General features: G+C 41.7%; 2 protein-coding genes across 3 annotated transcripts in view; both read right to left on the reverse strand.

Annotated features, from left to right (window-relative positions):
* Window positions 1–195: 195 nt before the first annotated feature.
* ctdspl3 (CTD (carboxy-terminal domain, RNA polymerase II, polypeptide A) small phosphatase like 3) lies at window positions 196–7,732 on the reverse strand. Its single transcript, XM_046391636.1, has 11 exons — window positions 7,452–7,732; window positions 5,730–5,853; window positions 5,432–5,572; window positions 4,478–4,589; window positions 4,255–4,366; window positions 3,447–3,533; window positions 3,001–3,063; window positions 2,665–2,744; window positions 1,621–1,747; window positions 1,388–1,483; window positions 196–705 (listed from the first exon to the last, which is right to left on the reverse strand). The coding sequence occupies exons 1-11, from the start codon at window positions 7,578–7,580 to the stop codon at window positions 640–642; spliced, it is 1,137 nt and encodes a 378-aa protein (XP_046247592.1). The 5' UTR covers window positions 7,581–7,732; the 3' UTR covers window positions 196–639.
* Window positions 7,733–15,563: 7,831 nt separating this feature from the next.
* The window catches only part of arid3a (AT rich interactive domain 3A (BRIGHT-like)), a 40,296-nt gene continuing 28,916 nt past the window's right edge, over window positions 15,564–26,943 (reverse strand). The window contains exons 4-9 of one of the 2 annotated variants that reach the window (XM_046390845.1): window positions 22,723–22,795; window positions 21,288–21,471; window positions 20,446–20,693; window positions 19,719–20,006; window positions 18,122–18,211; window positions 15,564–17,513 (exon numbers count right to left, since the gene is read on the reverse strand). In XM_046390845.1, coding sequence (XP_046246801.1) covers window positions 17,344–17,513; window positions 18,122–18,211; window positions 19,719–20,006; window positions 20,446–20,693; window positions 21,288–21,471; window positions 22,723–22,795 — 1,053 coding nt within the window. In that variant the 3' untranslated portion in view covers window positions 15,564–17,343. Of the gene's footprint in view, window positions 17,514–18,121; window positions 18,212–19,718; window positions 20,010–20,445; window positions 20,694–21,287; window positions 21,472–22,722; window positions 22,796–26,943 lie in introns of both variants that reach the window. The other variant, XM_046390844.1, reaches the window with a different exon arrangement.

Below are 26,943 nucleotides of genomic sequence, written 5' to 3' on the forward strand. Positions count from 1 at the left end.
AACGTTTTTTAACATGGACGCGATGATGCAGACGCTGTCGACTCACTGACGATGTTCACAGCTGCTCACTTTGTCTTCCTCCTCCTGATCTGCATCAATCTGAAAGCTTTCATGACATCGAGTATTAAATCAACATTATTTCACAGACTGGAGACAAATTATAAACTATGTGCTGAGAAGTAAAGCCAAAAATGGTTTACTTTCCCACTTATCAATCGGGTGAATTTATTGCATAAAAAGGCATATCTAAAATATACAGAGTTAAACGGATGTTGATTAGCAATATAATTAATAAATTAAAAAACAAAAAAATCAAAACTATAAACAATACATTTCAAGTTTTGTCTTGTAAATATACACATACACTGGGTAGCAGTTTATTGCCCTGTGGAATGAGTCTAGGAGAAGGGGAGGGCGGGGGTGACGAACGACCAGCAGCATGTTTAAAATACCAATTCGCCGTCCTTAAAAGTCATCAGAGGGGAGAGAAGAGGGTGAGCACGTCCACCACAAACTAACGGGCTCGAGTTCCAGCTGGATTCTGCTTTTCGCCAAAGCATACAGAAAGCAAACGTGAGCTGAGAAAGTCACACAAAGTAGTAAGATTAAGCCGGGGAGGGGGGGTTTAAGAGAGTCCTGTTAGTCCTCCGACAGCAGCCTGTGGAAGTGATCCTTCCTCTTCTTCAGCACCTCCCGAAAATCCTCCTGAAAAAACACAACGGGAGATATTGAGACCGACTGATGAAACCGAGGGGGGCGGGGGAGAGGAAAGAGAGCAGGCAGATGCTGCAACAGATAGCCAGCTGTTTTATCCACAACCGACTGTCTGGTAAAACACTGGAACACCTAATGGCTGCACTGCTCACAACTGTGAGAATAAAAACTGACGTATAAAAACAATCTGGTTCACGTGTCAAACGGCAGAACCCAAACAAGTCATCACAGTAAAAGAAACCTGTGAAGCTCTGTGCTGTTTAACAACAAGCCTCCCCCACATGCGGCTCACCTTTTTTTTGGGGGGGGGGGCAACTTTATAAACTAACCTGCTGACAGAGAAAGTCAACAGAGCAGACAGAAGAGAGGGGAAACAGACGCTGGGGCAAAGTAAGGTGAGTGATTAAAGCAGCTTGTGGGTAAACACTAAAATAAGGCAGAGAAGTAAGTAGGAATTAAATGTTGAAATAAGAAAAAAAACTGAGAGATATACAGACGTTTGCACAAAGAAAAAAAAAAACACCAGTAAAGGCAGAAGTCTACAACTAAACCCATCAGAGTTAGCTGGCACAGCACTAACTGAGACACAGCTTTCTTTTCCACAATGAACATCATGATGAATTTTAGAGAAAATAAACACAAACAGTAATAACGATAATAATGTGTGGTGTACCGCTGCAGACAGTTTCTCCATGGATGGGATGAGCTTCTGGAGTTCTCTGTCCATTGACTCCCCAGTCCAGCTCTTGATGGGAATCGTGTTCATCAGCTGCAAAACCAACAGAAATTCAGACGAATAAAAACAAAACATCAGAACAACCACCCACATCTGTTAAAAGCGCTGAAAACGACTCCGAATTATATATTCAGCTGGAATGGAGAAATGACAGCCCCCTCGGTGCTTACGTGGTACGGGTACGTGTGGGGCGCGTTGTCCAGAACGACCGTCTTGGCGAGATCCCGCCCGAGGATGCTGAGATCCTTGATGTAGTGACCGAGAACGCAGGCACAGTCGTCCTGATACAGACGATGTCTACAAGGGAGATCATCCGCATGTTAAAACATTTACACAATCTAATCATTACAGCCATGAGATACAGGCAGCGCTGTATGTGGTGGGCCTGTTGTGGATGGTTTAAACACACCAACATGCAGGTTCACATGTTCATCTGCACATCCCTTCTTCGATATGATATTAACCACCCGAAGTCAAAGAGAAAACGTCACCATGTGACATTAACACATCAGTAGCACTGACGTGTATAAAGATGGATGATGCGCCTCCGCTTCCTCCCACTGTACAAAAACGAAGCCAAAATATCCCCGGCATGTGCGCTGCCACCTTGCACTGATGATGTCACTCGGAGCCTGCGAATGTGTGACAGCGATCGGGCCATGGAGCCGCAGTCCATACACCCCGGTCCGACCAAATCGCGAGCAGTGTTAAGCTGTCGGTCATAACGTTTCACCCCAAATAATCAATTAAAACAAAACTTATCCATAATACCTGAACAAACATCAGCGTAATAAGAACTAGACTAGAATGACAGAAACCATCTTTAAGAAAAATGTATTTGATGCGTATTTTGAGCTTTTAGCTTGCTAATGTAGAGGAGGAGGGGCTAAGGACCTGTACCAGAGCCAGCCACCAGGGGGCTGTCAAGAGGTTTTGCCTTTCCTTTTGGGAAGCTCTCATGTCATCCATCTTTATATACAGTCAACACTGCACTCAGCACTGATGCATGAGTGCAAACAGCGACCAACTAATGGTCTGACCACAAACAGACTATTGAACATTTCTGGGTAGCATCCTGAGGTCCGTGTGCTGTCACACACGGGACCAGCAGCTGACTAACACCCGCCGTCCGAGTCTGATAAACCTGACAGAGTGCACGTCTCTGCGGTCACACAAAGAGTTCATGAAACACAAGTGGACTCAAGGAGACTTACCGAAACAGTTTTCTCTGCGGGTCCAGGACGTTCAGTATCTTCTCAGCGTAGTCCTTCTTTGCGCACGTGTAAACAAACAGCTGCGACAGAACACAAACAGCAGCTGAGTCCACACAGTCCACAACCACACGCATCAGGACACCACGAAAAAAATAAACCATTTAGTTTGATATGACAAGAAAAATAAGCTCAGAGTGGACAAGAGGAGTATGAAATGAATTAAACCAAACTAAAGGTGAAGCTATATAACACTTAGATTTAGATTTAACTACACCAATAAATAACCGGCCAGGTGATTGAATGTTGTATCAGGTTAAGACGCTGACTAACACGTACCTCATAGACTTTTGACATGGACTGCAAAAACTCTTTGACATGTGGTCGCAGGATCATGTACACCTGTTGCACACAGAGAAGCACAGAGGGTGAAGGAATAAATGAACAAGTTAATACATATTCTCCATCTCTTCCTCTTTTTTAAATGATCCGCCGATAGGCCGTTTACTTCACCTCGGATGTTTAGACATCTAAAATTGTCTCTTTTCCGTGCCTCCCTTTGTAAGCACTATGTCCCACCATTGTTATTGTTATATCTGGTATTTCTCCACATTAGGACCAGATTTCTTCACTTCTCCTGCTTCCTGTCATTCCTCACTGAAGATGACAAACACTCTGAAGTGACTCTTCCATCAGCCTTTCACTCTTTTCGCCATCTGCGGTCATTTGCCGAGTGTGCTTCAGAAGCAGGTTAGTGGAAAAACCACATGCGACGAGTTGGTTACCTTGTACTGATGGTCCTGGAAAGCCGTGTAGAAGGTGTACTCTGCTTCATCGATCACATTCAGAGAGCTGAACATCAGGGTCTCCTCCTGGAAGGACGTAGTTAATATGTAACTTAGCTTATTTAATGTAAGAATCCAAGGCTGCTTGCTCATGTGAGTGCAGTAGTGACGGTGCTATGGATGCAAGGTAAATATCGTCAGAGACTCTTCTCCACCATATCATCCCGGAACAAGCTAATTCTACTGTGCAACCCAGTTTTGTACAAGAGCAAATAAATTAGCTTCATGTTAGGTACTGGGACTGTCTCAATGCAGACCACGCCACGTTTGGACTTGAACTTGGCAAGTTCAACAGTATCTGCAGAGTTCGTGCCCACGCAACATCACCGGCTTAGCTTGGTGATCACACTTCAGCTCAGCAAGCGTCATTTTGATACGTCAGCCACATATTAAAATCTGAGTGATTACTTTCCCCCCTTAAAAAAAAAAATATCTAAACTGAAGTAGTGTTACAGCAGCCAAAATCAATCTGGACTGTACTTGGTTGGATGTGAACGTGAACTGGAACAGTACATAAGCTGCGACTGACTAAATGTTTCACAACGACACGAGAACACAAGTACAGACAAGAACACACAGAAAAGAACTACGGTTGCACCAGGACTCTGAAAAGATCTGCACTGCCACCACTGAAGTGGATGTCAGTTGCGACTGGCTCATTTGTGAACGCTCCACACTTCTGCGTTGGCCGTTCATGTACCTGAACTGTCGTGTCTGGGTGCAGGAAGCTAAAGAGGATTAAACTCACCAGGTCGACCACCAGTGTGGCCTCTGGAGTGCTCCTGGTCTTGGGGGGGATGTCTCTGATTTGGGGTCGCGCATACTGAGACCGTGATGGTATGTTCTTGATGAACCTAAAGCTGCAGAAGAAAATAAAGCTCTCAGAAGAAGACCAGTGTGAAACAAAAAGTTTTAAACCATCAGCAGATTGATGTAAGAGAATGCACGTTTGAAAGGGACTTTATGCTTACGGATTGAAGACGTCATCCTCCTCGTCTCCAGCCAGAAGATCAATGGACCCGTAACCAAATACGCATTGTTCTGGGCTCATCAACACATTTCCAGCATCCGCACATTTGACATCTGGACAGAAAAAAAAAAACATGAAAACTGTAGGCAACACAAGTCTGTTAACTTAACACTTAGGCACAGTCATTAGATGTGAATTCCACGCATGCTAATTTTCTTTAATAAAAAATAACTCAACCAAACGTGTAAAGAAAAGAACATAAATCCAACAAAAGTTAATGTTAAAAATTTCTTAATGCAAAAGCAGAAGAAATGCAGAATAAAAAAATATCCCAGCTGAATATACATTTATAGTTTGTTTTTTCCTTTTCAAATTAAACAGCTGCAGCAAAGCATGGATGCAACTGGAGTCTCTCACATAATGCACAAACCAAACAGTGAGACTGATTTACTAAAGCTGTTTAAAGCATCAGCATTGGTCCTGATGTGTTCAGAAGGGCTGACTCGTGCTGGATCTGAATTACAACAGGACAGCAAGCCCTCTACCAATAAAACAAACACCAACTGTCAGCTCACCACATTAATGCCTGCTGAGCAGCTCAAGATGGTCACAATGTTCTTTCTATTTTATGCATCCAGGGTGGGAATTCACCACAAGCCACCAGCAAGATGCTGGTTGATTTATACTGTGGTTGGCAAGTGAGTTTACTCAACCAGGCACATTCGTCATAAAAGAAAACAGCCGTGAGGAAGATGACTGGATTTCTCCCAAAGTGAATGTTAAATCAGTGAAAGTGTCTACTGAACTGAGCACGTTTTTACTGTCCCCCAACACAAAATTAAACAAAATATGAGGAAGGGTTGCTGGGGACATTTTGAGGTCTTGTGTTCCAGTCTAAGGCCCCACATCCCCTACATATAAAACACAGCATTACAATGACCGTAGCCGTACTCACTCTCTTTGCTGGGCGTGAGGAAACGCACGATGGGCGAGTAGATGTTTCTGACCGTTGTGTTGCGAGGAGTCGTCGGGTTGATTTCTGATAGTGTGCGCTCGTGGCGCATGATGGACCTGATTGGAGTCTTGAAGGCCAAATCTAGACCACAAGAAGACAAGCAGTCACAAAACACAAAGACAAGCACAGGGAACACTGCAATATATTAATATTCAGAGAAAACAAAACATTGAAATATATAGAAAAGGATAAAAATATTAATAGAAGAAAAAAACAACCTGGGAGCAACCTTACACACCTGTTTCTCTGCCCTCAACAGCGATGGCTCTCTTCCTTTGCCGGCCACGGGGAAGTGGCCGCCTCGTCACTGGGGGAATTTCATCCTCTGAGTGATGGGAGTCATCATCCAAAGCCTCTTCACTCTACACAGTGAGACAATAGCCATCATAATCTTAAAAACTGATAGCTAAGTTTAGTTTCAATGCGTATGAGTGTCGCACTCTGATGATTCACAAAAAGCACACCTCACTGTGACCTTTAAACATCTATTCAATGGTAGAGACCATCCACATTGACAAACCAATATTAAGGTACTTGATTATTTGCACAGCTAATTATGGATATGATGTGTTGCTATTAAGCGAATGACTTTTTTGTTTCAAAAAGAAATTTACAGCCAGTTTCTGTGCCGATTCAGTGGAAAACTTGCACCTAAAATACAACAATAATCTTTTAAGTGTTCACAGCTGCATAGACTCTGTACAACACTGAGCACTAAGTTGGAGCCTTTGAGGCGGACAAACACCAACATACATATGCTGTAAGATGGTGAATATTCAAATGCAAAAGAGACACGGAAAGACAACTGACTTAACTAAGACAAAGCAGAACCATTTCAGAGTTAAATCGTCTGCAGCGCACAGTGTGTTAGTAATGCAAAACCAAAAAAGAATATTATTATAGGTACCAGTGTCATGCAAGATTGTGCATCACTATTAGTTGTGGTTTTGCCCGTGACTCGATCAGATACCAGAAACTAGTTTTAATCCTAGATTGCACTATGAAGCAAAGAAATGATGCTTCTGCCTTGTGCTATTTGATGTGCATCTGCTGGACTTGACTTCCAATTCTACAGCAGTCACATAAAAGGAAAATGCCCACACAGGCCACAAAACATGTGGCGTATACAGTCTGCATGCATATGTGTGTGTCCTGATGACCTACTTCTACTGGGACCCTCTCTCACATGTAACTGGGCTGTTTAATCCTCTGCTGCCACATGAATCCTCAGTCAGACACCACGTCACAGAGATGCAAATGTAAACCTAACCTCAGACGGGGATACAACACCAGCACAGCAAACACAGGGAAGGATACTCACATTGACCCTGAAAGGCTTTAAAATTAAGGCAGGATGTTTACAGTGTCTAATGCTGATGAAAAAGCCGTCAAACTGAAGTGAAAAGACGACACTTTAACTCACAGAATAACTACAAACACTACAAACTACTCGCATCCAAAATGGCGACCGCCTTAGTTCAACAGCTCTCGAATAAAATATTTGAAACAACAACTGAGCACCTTCAAGGGGGTAGGACTTGTTGCTGAGCTGTTGTTTAGCCGCGTCGGTTTTTAACTAAAGCGCCAACTTTGACAATTAACTAAAACAACAACTAGCGCTACAACAGGCAGCTCGTAAACTAGTTATTCAACTCCGGATATATTTCGATTGGTCTGTTAAGCAGAGCGGGGATGAAAAATCACCCATCGTCCAGCTGCTGTAGCTGCTTCATCAACAACAGCAGCTCAGTTAGCTGTGTCGCCTAACTTACTGTTTTGTTATGAGAACACTAGCTAACCGACGTCCGCTAACTAGCATCAGAACAACGAAACGGCTACTTACAGTTTAATCTGGTTTAAAACTCAACATTTACCGGCACCAATAATATTTACGAGTCCATTATAATGTCAGACTGGTACAACAGTGGTAGTGGATTAAACAGTAAAGTTAGTTTCTTACCTTGGTTTGAAGCGGGCTTTGGCTCACCGACAGGCGCGTCCGTCTCGGTGTTGCTTTGCTGGACCGTCTACGGTTGCTCCTCGGCGTCTCTGAGCAAGCTGTGACTGTTTTCTGAGACCTAAGCCTCATTTTTCCTATTCATATATGATTTCTAAACATCTACACGCATATTCCTCCACAGTAACGAAGCTAACCAAAACGACTCGTACGATGTGTTCTTCTCTACCCCACCAGGTTTGTTTCAGTGTTCCACAAAGTCCCGCCCCTATCCTGCCTGTGATTGGCTAACACTTTCCCTAATCTACCTAACAAAATGAACCGTGACGACGAACACTAGCCAATCAGAGGTAAAGTAGGGCGGGGCTTCGCGAGATTTGGGAGAGAAAAACATCTACGGGGAAGCCTGTGAATATTCTCATTCATCCAGGTCATGGTTATCTCAAGGAAATTCAATCGAATGCAACTGGACTTAGTTATTTGTCTTTGAAGACGTTTCACCTCTCATCCAAGAGGCTTCATCAGTTCATGCTCGCTTGACTAGGCTGGGACTAGTCCAACTAGCTGGTGTCTACGGGGAAGCTTCAGTCGGCCGTTCATCCCCGTGGCTTCTCGAATCAGTTTGTCCGTTCAAATCTGCCGGGGTGCGATAGGTTCACCACTGCAGACACGGTTATTGGGCGGTGCTTCGGAAAACTCCAGCGTCAACGTGAGAAGCGGGTCACGTTGCAGGGACGGCGAGCCTGTGGGTGAGCGTGTGAATGGCTGTATAACCTCTGTTATTACAAAGGCACATTTATTCCCCATGTCAGGAAAAATTCGACTTAAAATACTAGAAAACGTTTTATTAGTTGGCCTTGACTTGACACAATCAGAAATTTAAGAGGTGGTTTCCAATTTTTGTCAGTTAAGTATTTTCATTTGCAGCTACTTTACACTAATTCTACACTACAATTCAGAGGCAAATATTGTACATTTTATTTCAATATGTTTATTTGATGAGCTATCACTAGTTATTTTATTAATTCAGATTAATAATACAAAAATATAATTAAATAAACCATGATGTGTTCTCATTGGCTAAAATAAGACTCAATTGTTATTTATAAACTGGAATTTATGTAAGTTTACAAACTTTTGTTATTTCTGCTGAAAAATTCTGTTGTTAAATGCATTAAAACCTTATTTTTCATTCATCAGATTAGTGTTAAACATTTAAGCATTTCAGCAGTTGCACCTCATTTGTCATTAGTACTTAATTGTATTTTATTCAAATAATAATTTCAAAAAAACAACTCAGTAACCTAACATCGCTGTTATACATTAGACTGCAAATGTATTTGCTCTTCCCAACCTTTGGTCGACTGTGTCTCTGTTCTCTCAGTGTAGTGACATTTGGTTTTGAATAATTCAATTTACTTTGTTCTACTGGGTTTATCTGCTCAGTATCAATGCCAAATACCTGTGTTAAAAACAAACTATAATAAAATAAAAATGAGTTAATAAGGTAAATAAAAGACTTCTGGATTCACAGTAAAACCTGGTAGCTACACCTGGTAGCTATCTGCTCACTGTGCATAAGAGGCTGTAGGAAGTTCCTGTTAATTTTAATGCTTTAAATGCACTGTCACTCTTTGGTCCTGGCATTAATGCTGTCGAGTACATACTGAACACAGCCTCAATAAAGAGCTAGTTAAGCTAACCAATTACATTAAGGTACATAACATCCAAAGCTCTGGGTACATTTAAGAAAGATGATATTTTATTAATTTCAGATTCAAAATAAAAGTATTCACACAAACACATATTGAGTAAATAGGCAACAATAGCTCTTCACCCTTCAAAAAAAGAACAAAGAAAAAAAAAACTAAAATAAAATAAGAATAGTTGCATTGCCCACCGCCACTTCACTGTTTACTGTGGTTACTGGGAAACATCCCATTGATCAAAATTTAATCATTTATAGAAAAAAAAGGAGGAATAAGCACACATTAAAATAACAGACTGAATAAACGACTTGCAGTACTAACAGTGGTACAAGAAGCAGTACTTGTAGTACTAGTAGTAGTTAGCTGTTGAGCTGGAGGTTCCCTGTTGTTGATGCTCAAATAAAATAAACAGCAGAAGTGTTACAAACCTGTGACACAGAGGGAGGACGAGACACCAAAATATCCAAAATGAACCTCTCAGTTCACCTACATGGTGATAATTACATCTTTTAATTTGTTTCTGGCCAAGTTAATGATATAAGAACACCACAATACTTGTTCTCAGTACAATCTAATGAGAATGTCATGATATTGAAACTAATCTTAAGTACTGAACTGGCATGTTGAAATTCACTTCGGACCCTGGTGCCCGCCCTCACACCCTTTGTGTGCCCACCGAACTGTAACTTGAGCCCTCACTGGGTTAAATGCATCGAACTGGAGGTAGAGGTAGATTTTCCTGAGAAGTTGTAAAAGACGAGAGCCTTGTTTCAGTTCTGAAGTTAACCTGAAGACATGCAAAGTCCCCCCACACCTCACATGCTTCCCTAAGACGATCACATCATTATTATTATTATTATCATTATTATCGCTATAATAAATGTGCTCTAAATGTAATCTCTGTGTGCTGGGGTTGCTACAGCAAATCAAGGGGGGGAAAAAGCAAAGAAAAAGACAGATATTTATATATATATATATATATATATATATATATGTATATACATATATATATATATATATATATATATATATATATATATGTATATACATATATATATATATATGTATGTATAAACATGATATAATTCACAGCCCTAAAAAGCTGCATTTCAGAAATATTCTATTTAATGAATCTTAGTCATACATGTTAATCCATACAACAATTGTCACAGCAGAAGGCATCTTGTTATTTCTCATCATCATTGTCATCATCATCATCATCATCCACCTGATGGAGGTAAAGTCAGTGGTGAAATCCAGTCACTTCCAATAACCCACATGCACCATAACCCGTAACTGTTGCAGCAGAATTTCCATGTCAGCTACATGTGGGAACAGGAGTCGGAGTCAATTTTCCACGCAAGACACTCTGGACCTTGTAAGATTTCGAGCGGTTCTTAAAGCTACGGCTCTGGTGGGTGTGAAAGCAGCAGTATTTCGATGACTTTATGTTACGACACTTTGAGCGAGCAACCCAAACACACACGCTCAGAGGGTTTCTGCTGATTGTAAGCTGCAACGTCGGCCCCTGAGAAAAGCACCACATTTACTAGTTGTATAGTTGGGAAATCAAACTCCAAGATAAATTCATTTTGCATTAAAAATGTCCGGAGAGTTAGTCCAGCTAAGATGTTGTTCCTATACAACAGCACATAAACGCACCAAACAAGCAGACCTTTGAAGTCAAGCCAAGCTTTTAACTGCACACAACAATAATCTAACTTTGACAAAAACAAAGCCAAGAACTGCAGATGCAAAGTCTTGCGCGATGAAAACCACTTGCGTGATCTATGTGTGAACACAGAGAAATATATGCAGCTGGTAGCATCCAGAACAAACACCCATTGAACCTAAAATCTGCTAAAAACAAAAACCCCAAAACAAAACAAACCAAAAAACCCTTCTGTTAAAAACTCAGAGCTACCTCTGGTTTCATAGTAGGCACCACAGAGTTAAGACTGACACAGTTTTCACAGCTACATTGTTCCAATGTTTCTTAAAATAATATACCAATCTGTTTTAGCACAGCTAGACAAGGCAAGACAGGACATTTGATTATTGATCGTTTTCTTAAATAAGTAAATAAAATCTGTATGTGAACAATTTGTCTGTTCTATGATGATTCGGAGGCTTTGTCACCCCAACGAGGATAAAACTCTGGAAACACTGGGAGGAAATGATATGAACACTGAATATTTTTTATTCTTGTGTAAATGTCATACTTAAAGACATTGAACCTTTGTGTCCTTGGGTGGGACCCTGTTGTGTTTCCATATTGGAAATCTAAACTGATTGTGCGTCATAACAAAACACTCCACTGAGGGGAGCTCTTAGTAAACAGGTTGAACTGAATTCTCGACTCTCCTGACATCTCAGCACCCCCCACCCTCCAGAACTGAAGTAGATTAAAGGTGAGAGTCGTATTTTCAAGCTGGTATTTGATTGCCTGTGGTCTTTACAATCTCCTTCATGATCACGATGAAGTATTTATCAACCAGCGTTAGCATGTTAACAGCTTTTCCTGCATGAAACTTCAACAGACTTCCCTCTTGTGACTGAAGCAAAGAAATCTGCCAAAGCTTTAGTTTCTGAGGTAGAAGCGGGGCTTGAATGTGTCAGTGTTTGGAGGTACACCGTGTTGTCATAACGTCTTGATTGTCGCTACCACGCAATTAAAAAGGTACCAAACCTCACTGAAGATACTGCTGTGCACATGCTGAAAGAGAAAGAAAAAGAGAGATAGCGAGAGCTGCAGTACCCCCACCGTTCAAATGCAAATATTTAAGGGCCTGTCAATAGATATACGATAAACATGGATCCACTGAAGGAGGGGGGGGGGCAGGTGCTTGAATGTTGCCTCAGGGGCCAAAAGGTCAGAGGGTCAAATTTAAAAAACAAAAAAAGCTATGTTGATCCTTCAGATCAGTATTGATTGAATTTTGCTATGTCCAGCCCCCCCTCCTAAAAACCAATGCTTTCAGCCACAGCATGTCTCTATTTGATTGTCAGCCATTACTAGCAAACGTGACATCTGTTACTCAAGCAGAGAGAAATGCTTGGCTTGCTGTGTGGCACCAAACTGACTATGCAAAAACATCCTTTTCCATCACAATACATGAGATTTACAGTAGTATGTGCTGACCATGGGAGGAAACAAGGAGAAAAATGCAGTATAATCCCCCCCCCCCAGCCCCAAGTCTTTTTCTCTTAGTTATGGCCTATAAATCTATAGGTTAGCATAGCATTTATAGACCATCATTACTGAAAAGACTGTGTTGCACTACAGAGGCAATGCAGTAACCACGTATTTGGTTCGAAACTCAATTAAGACCAAAATCCAACTATATGACATATTTCCTTACCATAGAAATTATTATACCATACTTTGCTTAAATAAACAGCATGTGAAATTTACAAGAACTGCAAAATAACACTCTAGCTAGTCAAGCTACTGTTAAATCACATATTCAAGCTGTATTAAAGGAACTTATAAAACTTAAATGTACAAAATGCCTAAAGAAATTATATGCAATTATCTTGTTTTTGATTGTTCAAATGTGTTTTTTACATTTCATGTAAGGTCTGTGAAACAAGAGATTAATAACCAGGACATAAAATGTAAGTTTTATAGCTTCGACCGCCGTTTGGCTACAAGCCTTCAAATTTCTCTTTGCTCTCTGACTTTGTGAGCGTTTATCCCAACTATCGTAAGCCGAAGTATCTAAAAGTATCCAGTGAAGTATCAAGCGAGTTTACAAAGTTAATACTGTACCTAAATAAGTCATGACTGTAACTGTAACGTATCTGGGCTAGTTTAAGGAACATTATCGCCAAAACTACAACGATAACACCCAGATAAAGAAAAAGATATTGACATGATCACTGTCACATAAAATTAAGCCATATATAATGCTTTAGTGGAAGGTGTCAAATGCAGAGAAGCCAGTCGAGCATTAGTGTGCATCTGTACACGACTCTCACGCGACTCACTTGTCACTGCCTGTTTTACGTTACCTACATTTTCGTTATGAGCCTAGAGGGAACAGGCTCAAACGGGACCGTATTAGAAACTACATGAATGCCATTCAAGTTGTAAAATGCTAATGATCAAATTCATCTTGTAAAAAATGACTTGTAAAAAATGACCCGTGTTTATTAAGAAACTCTGTTAGATTACTTCTCCGGTGATAAATGATTTACTGTTAGAATGCAGTCGAGTTGCGGTTTTGTATTATTTTTGACCTTTTCTGAGCGGCTGACGTGATCCTGTAATCTCACACAGCCAGTTTCAGTTCTGCTAATGTTTCTCAGACGTGAAAACAATTTCACTGGTTGAGCTAAATCTCAGCGGTTGGACCCAAAGAGTTGCTGTTTGTGTACAGCATTAGACTGAGGAGGCAGGGGAACAAGAAAGCTCATGAACAGGATGTTATTTACATTAGCTGCTTAGCCCTGGTGATAAACAAGTCGCTGTGTTGTCCACTTGTACACAGTGAGAGCAGGAGTTTCAGATGTCCTCTGCCACCCTTAGGTGAGGAAACTTTTGCAGTTTGTACCACCAGCAGGCAACAACCGTTAGAAGTGCAGTTTTTCTTTTTAGTAACTGCTGTGTTTGAAGTTTTGCATTTGATATTTAAAACTAGCATAAGAATCTATGAATCTATGTATTATAGTACTAATGTACTATAATACATAGTACATTAGTACTATAATACATAGATTCATAGTACTAATGTACAATACATGAATTATAAACTGAAAACTGACTGAAATATTATCTCAACACAAGTCCACTCGGTGGCTGCTTTAGACCTTTGTCTCTTTTTGTATCACACGACTGTGTTTATTGGTAAAATACTCACTTTTTCCCCCCGAGTAATTAACATTTACGCTCACTTGTCTGTGGATCAAGTACCCGAGAAAGCTCTGGGATTAATAGTTGGTGTTGTACAGCCACCAGCTGAGTTATGCTTCTGTCAAAGTATGTAATAACCACCCGAGGTTAGCACTTACACAATGGCTCTCCATTACTATTTATTTATAGTGTGACCGCCCTGATGCCCTTCAGTCCTGTGTAGTGTGTGTGTGTGTGTGTGTGTGTGTGTGTGTGTGAGGGTGGGTTGCAGTTCCTTGGCTTTGTCGAGCTGAGGTACAATTACGATAACCCAGAACATCTGGCCAAGCCTGCCTGTCCGGACGCCTTCACTATCCCTTTACGTCTAACCAAATTCTGTTCTCTTTTTTGTGTTGTCCTTTTCTTGTTCATTTGAATTTTTTTGTTGTCAACACGTGCCTACTATCAGCCATCGTATTCACACACTTGAACGCATCACTGATACCGACTTTCACGCTTCTTTGCATTTATTTTTGCTGTTGCCAAAATTTGCATGCGTCTCACTTCTCTGTTGTGTCCTACCATGAAATAGTTGTTTAACACAAGTGCATAAAATGGCAACTATGTAGACTTTAGCTGTAACACACGCGTTGCCCGTAGCTCATGATGTCAAAATATCTACATATGCAAGTCAAAACTCTTGGTGCTACCTTGGTTGCCTCTTGGTGGCGCAAGTTGAGGGTGCCGCTGGGTTCGAGAACGACTCAGCAGCACCGCCTTGTGGAAATAAGCCTGCTAAACGTGAATAAGTGGGTTTCATTCGCTGCTTCACATCTAAATAAACATGCAGGAATTCACAGTTCAAGTTCTGTTAATGTTTTGTCCAGATTTCTTCTTTCATCAAATTGGAAAGACTTTTCTGCCTCACTGAGATGTGACTCAACCAATGAAATCCTGTTTCCAGAGCAGTTCTGCCTGACAACCTTTTTCTTTTATTTTTCTTCTCTAAATTAAAAATCCAATTAAAGCTCTTCTTTTCTTTTGTAGGAAGTAATAAAACAAGCAAGGCTGAACAGTTGTACCTCTGTGTCCAGAGGTACTCTCACTACTTCACAACATTTTAAGATTTGCTTTTAATGACTGTATGTGTCTTTGAATGAGAGTCATTGGCTGCCTGGATATAAAGAGTACTTTTCAAAACGGACCAATGTTTGTGTAGCAGCTGGTGGTGATTTCCCACCGAGCAGCGAGTCCAGAATCAAAGCCACGACAGCCATCTGGTGATATTTGACTGAAACAGTAAAAACTGATTAGACGGAGGTACCGCTTGCTCCCTGTTCATCTCATGCTGTGTTAAGGCCTCAGAACAGAACCCACATACAAAGCCTGATTTACTTCCTAACGTCAGTAGGAACGAGGCTGCTTTGCGTACGGGTAGGTGGGGGGGGTTGGGGGTGGGGATAACAGTCCAGAGAGGTAACGCAGGTTAAAGTTCAAAAAGCCGAGTGATTGATCTACTTCAAAATGCAGAGACTCAGCTACTTATGAATGATACTGTATCTGCACCGTGGCTGATTCAAACCTTTTATAAATCTAACTCCAGTGAGTGTTCGAACATACACTAACACACAAGCCGCAGCTACGATTAAGTCTGAGCTCACATTGTCAAAAGCCCGAATAAAGCAACATATAAAAACAGTCCGAGGATCACAAGACATTCTTTCTTATATCCTTGGTGAGCGCCAAGCTAATCTCAAGGAGTCTCCGTCCTTGTCACAGCACAGGATAAGAAGCACTTGGATGAGAAGAAGCACTAAGTCATGCAAAACACAAAGCTGAAACATAAAATAAAAGATCTGTAATCTACAATACAAACAACAAAGCAACAAAATGTCAGACATGAGCTGGAAGAAGTTTCTTCTGAAGCTCAAATAGCATCACCTGACACCTGATTGTCCATGTGAGGATTTAGTGGATACACGACTCCTGTCAATTTAAGATTTCAGGAAAATTTCCTGCTTCACTACTGATGCTGAAGGGCTATTGATGAATCTGACCTTAAGACAATCACTCCACTGGAAGGCCAAGTTACAAAAAGGATAAGACAGACACCTGAGAACAACTGAAAACGTCTGTAGAGTCAGTGGATGCTGCTGAGGATCAGAAACTCCAGCACATTGAGGCGAAGCAAGGGGAATGAAAAAAACAAACCCTCAGGAAAAGGCTTTGGTTCATTTTCCCACCTGCAAAACTGACCTTACTCTTAGAAACAGTCATTTTGAGCGCTAAGCTTGACAAACTACCTGCAAAGTTGGCATAGATATGCATTGAACTGGCCTCGTGTCAACAAACAGGTGAGGATTTCAGATAAAAAATAAGCCGGCTGACTCAGAAAGAAGCACGCCAACGGCTGCTTGAATTCAGCAGGGACGCCAGCTGTGTAGCATTCTAGCAAATTAGCGGCCACCGGGACTCGAGTGGCCATCAATAATGGAGCAAACGTATGAAAAAGAGAAGCAACATCCTTGCAGATTCTTAAGTTCCAGTTGTTTTGTGTTTCACTGGAGAATCTGTGGCATTGATAATGATGTGTATCTGGGTACACAACAGGAGCGCAGACCCGCACCGGACTCGCGCTTCCAGAGATCCAAAATGGCTGCCATGTGAATAAGGTTATACGGTTTTTACACAAAATGAGGTCACAGCGGTACATTGTTATATGCCCTGAAGAAACAACATATACCTTTAAAGCTTTTCTGATTAAAAATAGAGGATATTCATATTTTCTTTTTTTTTATATAGAATTCTAAATATATAGATTTCTTTTCCTGCAGTGAGAGCATTGTTAAAGATTTAAATGATAAAACACAATAAAGAGAATAACAATAATGATAATAATGACGACGAAAAGATAAAATAAAATCTAAAAAAAAAAAAAAAAATCTCCCCTAGAGGATAAAACATCGCTGTTAATCAGTAGCTGTGTTTGTGTGTGTGTAAACAGTGCATTGCCCTTCCTAGTTATTACCTTCTCTTTTGTTCTCCGATAATCTGTACATTTATGCAGAAATAAATAATTCACAGGTTGTGCATACATATTTGTTTAGCATATACTGGCTCTCAGTTGGGATACTTTTTTTTTTCCGAAATCATTTTGGCTATGAAGAACAAAAGAGGTGAGTTGGTAAGAGAAAACCTGAGATAGTGTACTTCAAGTGATGTGAGTTTCAGTTTGTGTCTGTACAGTTTATGGTTCTTCTCTTTTGGCATAGATTATGTAGAAAATGAGGTTGATTTTTGGCTTTACTTAGCGTGGTAATTTTAAAAAAGATGGGGAAAGGCTGGGGTTTTGTTAAGACAATGAATTGCTGGAGGTTGATGTTGAGGTAGGTGTGTTCTGCTGCTGCTGCTGCTGCTGCTGCTGCTGTGGAGCGACACGACTGCTGACCGTCTTATTGGAGGCGGACGATCCAGATGCACCAGACAAGGCTGACCCTGCCGCTGCCTGAGCAAAAAGAACTCCTAGGCAGAAAAAGATACCCAAAGAAACCCAAAAGTTGAGGTTAGAATACAGCGTTTACATGTTGAATTTAATCTCAATTTTAAGAGGAGTTAAACATTTTGGGAAATAAAACTCATTTCGCTTTCTTTCCAACAGTTAGATGCAAAGATCACGCCTCTGTGCTGAGTACAGAGATACGGTAACCATAACCAGAAGGGGATTTAGCTAACTTAGCACAAAGACTGGAAGCGATGGGAAACATCCAGCTTGATTCTGTCCAGTGTTATTTAATAGTTTACGCAATCCTCCAACATTTTGAGAAATATGCTTATTTGCTCTTGACAGTCCAAAATAGTAATGTAAACACACTGTGTCGACGAGGCTCTGGGAAGCCACTACTCAAGGCTGTTGTTGTTTGAAAATGTCTGTTTGAGTACAGATTCAACAAATGAGAGCATGTGAATTAGTTATCTTTGAGTCGTTGGTTGCTAGATTTCTTATCTTCAGAAAAAGCAAGGCTAGAGGTTTGCCTCTGTTTCCTTAGCAGAGACACGACAGTGACGATCTTCTCATCTGACTCTCAGAATGAAACACGAAATTCATGAGCTGGGCTAACTGTGTGACTCACCAGTGTACACCACTCCATTGAGCTCCACTGACATGCTGATGCTGCTTGTGCCATTGGTGGTGAGATTCATGGCCGAGTCCTGCCTTCCTTCTATAAGGGAGCAGAGTTATGTTATCAAAAGTCAATCACTTACACTGTAGTTTCTTTGGTATAAAGACTGCAAGTCCAGAGGGTTGACTTCTCCCTTATCGACTGTATAAATCAAACAGTCAAAACAAAGTAAAGCAACAACAGAAAACATCACTTTCTCAAAGCACAAAAGACTTCCGAAAACATTCGATTCAACATTTCTCTGAAGTGAAGTGTATTATCAATACTGAGAAAACAGAGCGCATGTTCTATAAGATAGCAACAAAAGACAAACATCGCTATACGATAGGTGAAGGGAATCCCCACACTGTCAGACACACATGTTCTGCACCCTTGCATACATCTGTTTCTATATGTAAAATGGGTCAACATATAGGGCTGCTTCCCACTGTCTGGCGATGTGGCTTGTGGTAAGATGACAAGAATGTACCAACATACTAGCTTCCAGGAAGGGTTACAATGTTCTGGGGCAAAGCAATAGAATGGAAAAATCCCCAGTGATGCCAACAGCAGATAGGATTAATATTGACTGAATATTGCACTGATGAATTTTTCTTTCCTGCTTGTTAAGAATCTTGAAAAAGTTTGACAGAAACTGAGCAAATATTGGTCTGATTAGATCTCACTTTGTACTGACTGATTAATGTTGTGCTAAATGCATGAAGATGGATTGTTTTTGTTTTAAAATTCCTCAAGAAAACACAGCCCCCTGCAGCCTCCTCTGTTACCCATGTACATGTTATCTTTAGACAAAGTCATTCATCACAGGGTGTTCACAAAAATGATTTTATATTTATGTGGATTGTGCGCATGTGCTGATGTCTGTTTAATCGAACTGATCGCTTCCTGCTGTCACTGATCTAAACACACAGCCACGTATTAACTTTATCACAACCCAGATTCCAAAAAGTTGTGACGCAGTGCAAAAATGTAAATAAAACAGAAAGTGATAAGTTGCTCATTCTGGTGTGACTCAATTGAAAACCTTATAAAGAAAATGTATTTGATGTTCGTTTTTGTTTTTAAAATAAATACACGCTTATTCAGAATTTGATGCCAACAACAGGATTCAAACAAGTTGGGACAGGAGCAACAAAAGACTGGAACGTTGGATTAGGTATGAAAAAGTCATCCTCGAAAGGCTCAGTCGTTCACAAGCGAGGATGAGCTGCAGTCCACCGCTTTGTGAAACTGATGATTGTGTAAAGGATGTTACTACATCGGCTCAGGAACATTTTGTGAAACTGCTGTCAGTAAACATGTTTTTTTTTTTATTTACATTTCAAGCAGCGTTCCAACTTCTTTTGGAATCAGGGTTGTCACTGTCAGACAAAAGACGAGATCTACTTTTATCAGTACAGTTTGTTCTCTCAGGTAGTCACAGGTCAGGAAATTGTCTCATTTTGTTCCTATCAATGTGCTGACAATATCAGCCTTCAGAATCTTATCTGAATGGCTGTTTTGCTCTGCTCACGTCATATCAAGAACGTCACCGTGTGGTCAGTACCTTGGTTATTTATGCGGATGTTCATGGGTATCTGAGCAGTCATGGCCAGCAGGTTGTGTTGCAGTGCTCTCTGCAGCAGTCGGTGGTGTTCCTCGGCCGGCAGCGCCATCTTCTTCTCTGGTGGCTCGCCGGCTTCCAGTTTGTCCCTCAGCTGCTCCAGAGCTGCTACCTGAGCCGCCATCGCTGCCTGAGCCGCCGCTGCCTGCACAGCAGCCACAGAGTGACCCGCCAGAGCCCCCGCTGGCAAACGGGCCATCCCGATCCCCGGGAGCGGCTGACCTCCCTCCTCTTCTGACAGAGGGGAAGAGAGTGGAGAGCTTTAGTCAAACTCATATACAATGAATATGACGGGTTATCCAGGCAAGCTTGCCAATATAAGATGCACACTACGTCACCACATCTGCTCGCTGGTAGTAAATATGGAACTCAAGTTTGGTACTGAACCCTCAATTTCACAACTTTTGACTCTGACATTACCAAGGAAACAACTACAGTCGTATGAAGGAGTGAAATGTACTACTTTCCACATTTGTCATTTTGGATTAAATGACAATATTTTGAAGACTATGAATCAGGAGCTTCCAACATTGTTGTCTTCAGTATGAATGTATAATTAAGACAACAAATCCAAGCTGCAGCCAGTCATTAAATGTTCTGGTGAGTTCAGACAGGGACTCCAGCAGTTAATCCTACGTGATATGAGTGCAGCCCAATACACAAATCTCACCTTTCTTAATCTTCTGGATGGGGGTCAGCGAGGCTCCGTTGGTGCCCACCGGCAGGCTCACGCTGTGCGTGGGGAGCTTCGGCGACGAGAGCATGGTGGGCGTCCCGTTGGGTGAGTAGGTGAAGAGGGAGCTGCCAAAGCTCTGTCGTCGGCCCTCCCGCCGATTACTGTCAATGGCTGCCTGGAGTTCGTTGGGGTTGCTCAGACCCCTCTTATCACATTCATATGGGTACAGGTACTTCATGTATCTGGAAGAAACAAAACGCATTTATGCAGTGCTGGAAACTCTTTAATACAATGTCAATCATATCTAAAATAATGATCACACACGGCACTGAGTGATGGACAATAACTTAAAAGCGACAAAAGGACATTCTTGTAAGAAGGCAGCAATGGTGCCGCTCATTAGGATTGAGAGTGTGCTGCGTTCAGGAACAACAACAGGAAATGGCTTCTAACACAGGGGGTAATTGGAAAACAAAATAGCTGCTGACATCTGATAGCCAGCAGCTTCATCTTGCTCATGCAGAACAAAAGGATTACGGGCACTGAAAGTTGTGGCAACTTAAAAGTTAAAAAAATCAAATCAGATCAGTTCAAATCCAAACCAAATCAACCAAATCAGTTGTGTTATTGATCTATATTCTGGCAGTGAGATAACAGTAATCAAAACTGTCCAATAAACGTTCAGTTTTGTGTTCAGGCTCTAGTGGCTTGTAACTAACAGCATAAATCCAAACAAAGCTCAAAATATAATCAAGTTACCTTCCAGCTACAATTTAGACCAAAGAAAAAACAGAGGGTGCGATCTGCGATGTGTGTGTGTGTGTGTGTGTACTGACTGTGTGCGGAGGGTGAAGGCTGCACTGGTGATTGAGGTAGGCAGGTTGAGTCCCTTGGTGATCTCCCTCCACAGTTTCTTGTTGATGACCTCCACCAGGCCGCCCTTCTCCGTCACCAGCCTGTAGAGCATGTACAGATCCAGGACCTGCTTGGCCATGATGGGAATACGATTCACCGGGGTTCCTGGAATGACCAAAACACACACACACACACACATACATACGCACACCCAGAGGGAAAAGGTCAACACAGAGAAAAAGAAAAAATACTGTCATGGCAGGAGACTTCTTTTCATGTTGATGGAAAAATCTCCCTGCAGGGGATCTTGCTGGGAATCTTTGGAGTTTGACATGTTTAACAAGACCACATTACAGGGCGCGGTGCCTAGTAGAAGTCTCTTTAAACACAGGCACGCACACACAGCAAAGATCAGACAGTGCGAGCTTCAATGCAAGTCCATCAAGTGTATCAAAATACAGTCACGTGACCGATCAATGGCTGATACAAGGAAACAGGAAACAACCTCAGACACCACCTTCATGACGATGAGATACTTTCAGTTACATCATTTCATTCTGATAGAGCTTTTGATTTTACCAGACACAATTACTACAACTTTAGAGTATTATAACATTTAGAGTATTTTTTCTTTAAATGCATCTCACAAAATATACAAGGTAGCATTTGTCTCCACCAGGCTGTTCTCAAACTAGAGATGACATGAGTGTATGCTGATGACAAACCAAGCATGGGATGAAATTGCTTCGGACAAGCCCTAATCAATACCTATTTCCATATAAACGAGTGATGCCTCAGTTAGCAGTATGACCTGCAGATGGCACCCTCAGATTCTCAGATCGGCCCACTGCCGGTGGCTCTGACACCGTAAACATTTAATACTGGCTTTTCTGTCGTGAGCACACGTCTGTTGTCTCTGGTGGCAAACGTCAGCCCTCTGATGTGATTAAGCCATGAGTCAACTTGTCAAATTAACAAGGACGCTTGGTGTTTATGGAGGAGGAAACATCTGAAATGAGCCAATGGGCACTTGTGCACCCAGTGCAAATACAATATTGCACAACATGACAACGATCAGCAGAAACTTGTTGTAGTACAGTGTGTGTGTGTGTGTGTGTGTGTGTGTGTGTGTGTGTGTGTGTGTATATATATGAGTGAGTGAGTGAAGTGTTGGCAGGCCTCCATGTGGACTGGCAGTAGAAGGGGAAGGTAAACCAGTCCATTCCCAGGCATTAATACGATGTGTTCCCTCTAGTTATAGCCTGGGAACGACCATAAAGCAATCTTCTGAGAAAATGAATAAAGACCCCACCCATGTGAGTGAAAGATAAGTAGAAGGGGCTGTGTCATATGTCAGAGAGAGATGGAGGGGGGGCGGACACACACAAAGACAAACACACAGAGAGAGTTACACACCTCGTTTTTGCATGAAGCTGAAGAGATCATCCAGAAACTCTTTTCTCTTCGGGTCTCTGTCCAGTTCATACAGCTGCACAGGGGAAGAGGAGAGAGACAGATGAAGCAACCACATGTGATTTTACACCCGATGACAACAAATGTTCAAAATCCCGACATAAGAATACCAAGACCAGGGTGTTCTGCTGTCACAAAAGCAATCTGTATACGTTATGATGCCTCGAGTAGCTGATGGAAAAAGTCTTCAATGCTCAGGCCGTTACTATGACAACCGGTGCCACACAATGTGTGACTGCACGGTGAACTGCCGACTGTGTAAACATAAACAAAATCTGGTCAGCTTTAAATAAAGACACAGACATACGTCCTGAGAGATCCATCATGAGAAGCCTATCACTTGCCCTCTGATCATAAGAGGAGATGACAGAGAGGGAAATGGACTAAAGACCAGTCTGGCTTGATGAGAACCTGATGTGGGTCCAGCTGCTGGCGAGGCCCCGAGCTCTGGAAAGTTCAGTGAAAGTTAGCAGTAAAAATGGGGCACCCACTCAGGGGGAGTACAGTGAGGCCATTGAGACTGTGATGTTTTTCCATCCTGGTTTGCCAGTGTGATAGTGAAAAATGTTTCTGTTTATGTGTCACACACAGACTTGATGCTAACATGTACTCTCTCAGCGGTACAGTCGGTACAGTACAGTAGCTAACTCATGGACACTTCAGCGGGTTCACGGTTAGATCTACCAGTCTAGACTGAGAATAAACATCCTAACAGCAACACATCACATATGTGAGGTCAGGGTGTTTCATAATGTGTTATTGAAAATGGCACGTTGTGAAACACAGTTTACAATTGAGCACAATCAGACACCGCTAACATATTGTTACTTCACAGACATGACAGCCCAGCGCTGGCAAGCCAAACCACATCCAACCCTGAGACAATTAACTGCATCACCGTGCCGCCCTGGAACCAACAATCAAATATCAAATAGTTGCCAATCAAACGTCTGTCAACTACCTCATGGACTGATCGGCTACTTGTTTCAGCTACATTCTTTACTTAGAAAATTTCCAATATAATCCTGTAATGAATTCCCCACTGAACAAGTGTGTGTGTGTGTGTGTGTGTGTGTGTGTGTGTGTGTGTGTGTGTTACAACTCCAACGAGGAATCTAATCGAAGAAACTGCCTGCTCATCTGACATTTGACCGAAATTTGCATGCTGAGATTAATTCTCACTTCCTTGCTAACCTCTAAGCTACTCTTCCACCACATCAATAAATGAAGGGGAATGAAATGCCAAACTACCAGGGGTTTCCAGATGGCCATACTGACTTACATAATGTTAGGGGCAGCTGAAATTAGATGTTTGACTTCTTGGTAAAAAACATTCTGCTTGGAAATTAAATTTTAAGACAGATTTAGGGATTTTTCTTCTGTTGCGCCGACAAGTTTGTGGCGTAGTTAACATACTTGGTTAAAAAACGCCTCTCAATGTTGCACTCCTTGAACACAGTGATACTTTTTTGGCGTATTAAACATTTGGCCTTTGAACCGATACTCCTATTTAAAAACGCAACACTGAGAGTTAACTTGTCTCTTTTATTTAAGCATTTATCCTTTCTCGTGTCTCTGTCTTCAAAAACACTAACGTAACTTGTCACCTGTGCAGACTCCTTGTAGTCATTTGCCTAAGGAGTCGTTAATAAAATGCTGCCTTTTATTAATTTCCTGGAGTTCATTTATTTTTCTTAGAAGAAATTGTCCGCGGGCACATTTTGCCCATGCGTGCCAAACTGCAGTCAGTTACTACTTATGTGTTTGCTTTACGCACGCCACCAGAGAAAATGAAAATGAAAGGCTCGCCCAGCTGAAGCCTGGTATGATGGTGACAGTAGTGGCCTCTAACCACTAACAGACTGTCCCTCATCGTGGCATTCAGTCCTCATTAGTGACACCAAGCTGCCATCAGATCTTATTATGTAGCGGGTAAAGAGAACAGAGGGGTGGGGACTGTTAGCCTGGGAAGAGGGTTGAGGTGGATGGGGCAATGGGGGGTGGGGGTGGGGGTGGGGGGGGTGTTGGCTAACACACAGGCCTGCTGGAGGCAAGGGGGAGTTTTAATTACAGGATGCATGCATTTCGTGAAGTGCCGCACCATAAATCTTGGAAATTGCCCCCCAACTCCCATCCCCCCATGTTGCTTTATTGCTCTCTCTCTCTCTCTCTCTCTCTCTCTCTCTCTCGCTCGATCTGTCCTGATCACACAAAAAAATAATTCCCTTGTGGCCCAGTGGGAGCGCTGTTACATGGAAACAAGGGTGCTAATGCTCAGATCCTGGTCCCTCCAGTGCTCCAGATGTGGCAACATGGCCGCTCACTGGAGTGCACAATCACGTTTCAGTTAGTTAGTTAGTTTAGTTAGTACAGAGCGTTTGTAAAAGACTGAAAAAATTCTGAACTCTCCCACCTTTTCTGGCATGACACCAGCTATCAATGTGAGCAACACCACACAACACTAAACGAACTATTAGAGCTGAGATTTTCATGCGATCGTTGTTCATTTACAGAGCATGTACTGAAGACCTGCGACTACAGCGTTACAGTGTCGGAAGGTGGTGTGTTGATAAGTTTCACCGTTTTCGAAGTCCGCATGAAGTGTGAACTGTGTTAACACGTTCACAGTATCCCTCTCACTAATGCATATCCAGTTTCAAGTCTCATTCAGTATTTGTTGTTAACACGCTCGTCAACACGGTATCCTGCTTGTATCCGTGAACATGTGACTACAACTTAAATTCTTGCAGCTGATATTTTATGTTACTCACATTAAAATCGTATTTTTGAAGGTTCAGTAAAGGTTCAAGCAAAATAAAGGAATAAAGCACAGTATTCAGGATATACAGATCCCATTCCACAGTGATGCTTCTCACTTCAGCGTATATGTTTGGATTTACACATTTAAAAAAAAAAATGTTAAGGTTAAATGTTAAGCAATTTGAGTTTTAGGCCCACACAGCCTAAAACAATTCAATAACTATATAAAGTACAAAGTCAGCAACAAGAAAATGATAAGACATTTAAATATAACATTTAGGTAGCTTTACCTGAATAAGCTCATACACTCAGGTAGCATAAATTAATACAGGAGGTTACAATTTCAGCTCTGTTTATACATTTAACAAATCATGACTGTATCAGTTTTCACCGCAAATTACTGACGCACGCCGCAGTCATACAGCCAACTGACGCATTTTCGGTCACCAAAATATGTTTGCTTGGATATCTTGGAAAGGTCAGCCTGAACACAGTCTGCAAAAAGGTAAGCCAAAGATTGTGCATGGACTTAAATACTGTAACTAAAGTGATTCTGCTGAGAGGTTCAGGGGTGAGGCTGTGCTCTGCAGTGACACTGCCAATGGAAACAATTTTATTTTTCACTTTCATATACTGTTTAATGTAGAACAATGTCTGTGTAGTGGAAAATTTAGGAAACGTTCGCTAAACAGTTTGTCTAGTGGATGAAAACATATACATCACTCTTCATACAATATATTTACTTTAAAACATGTCAAGTTGTGGCTTGGGCAGAAGCTGGTAATGGACCAGGCTGCATTATGATGAGCAAAAGCTATTACAGGTCTGGGGGTTGGAGGCTTCGGTCATGACTAACTGCTGCAGTCAGGATCCTGTCCAACCGGCAAGACCACTGCCACCCCCAGCCCCCATTGTAATCATTTATCTCTCTCAGTCTCTATTTTTCCTCATTGTCTCTTTTTCTATCTGTCGATCTCGCTCTTCTCTGTACTTTTCTTTCTCCTGGCCTCAATGTACATTATGGAGCCTTATACACCAAACACATACAAAGACTTTTCAAAGCTGAGGTGGGTGTGGTTTTTGTAGGCTTACATGGATTTTCATGTCTATAGTATGTGCACTGAGGCAGGGGCCCCTCCTGGATTAAAGCTCTGCTATTCAGATAATTGACAAGAAACGAGATAAACGACTAGAAACTGGGCCAACTGGTAATGCTGGGAGCCAGTTTACACCCCTTCACCTTCATCAAATTCCGTGTAACAAACGGGCCCATTAAAACTGAAGAGCTGATTAGAAAACAGCACATTTCTTGATCGGTTAGGATTAGTGTCTAAAACTTATAGAACTACACAACCTCCTCCAGTCTTTAAAACCAGTAATGGAGAAAATGAGATGTGACTGCGA

This window comes from Scatophagus argus, chromosome 6 (genome assembly GCF_020382885.2).
Source record: "Scatophagus argus isolate fScaArg1 chromosome 6, fScaArg1.pri, whole genome shotgun sequence".
Lineage (NCBI taxonomy): Eukaryota > Metazoa > Chordata > Actinopteri > Scatophagidae > Scatophagus > Scatophagus argus.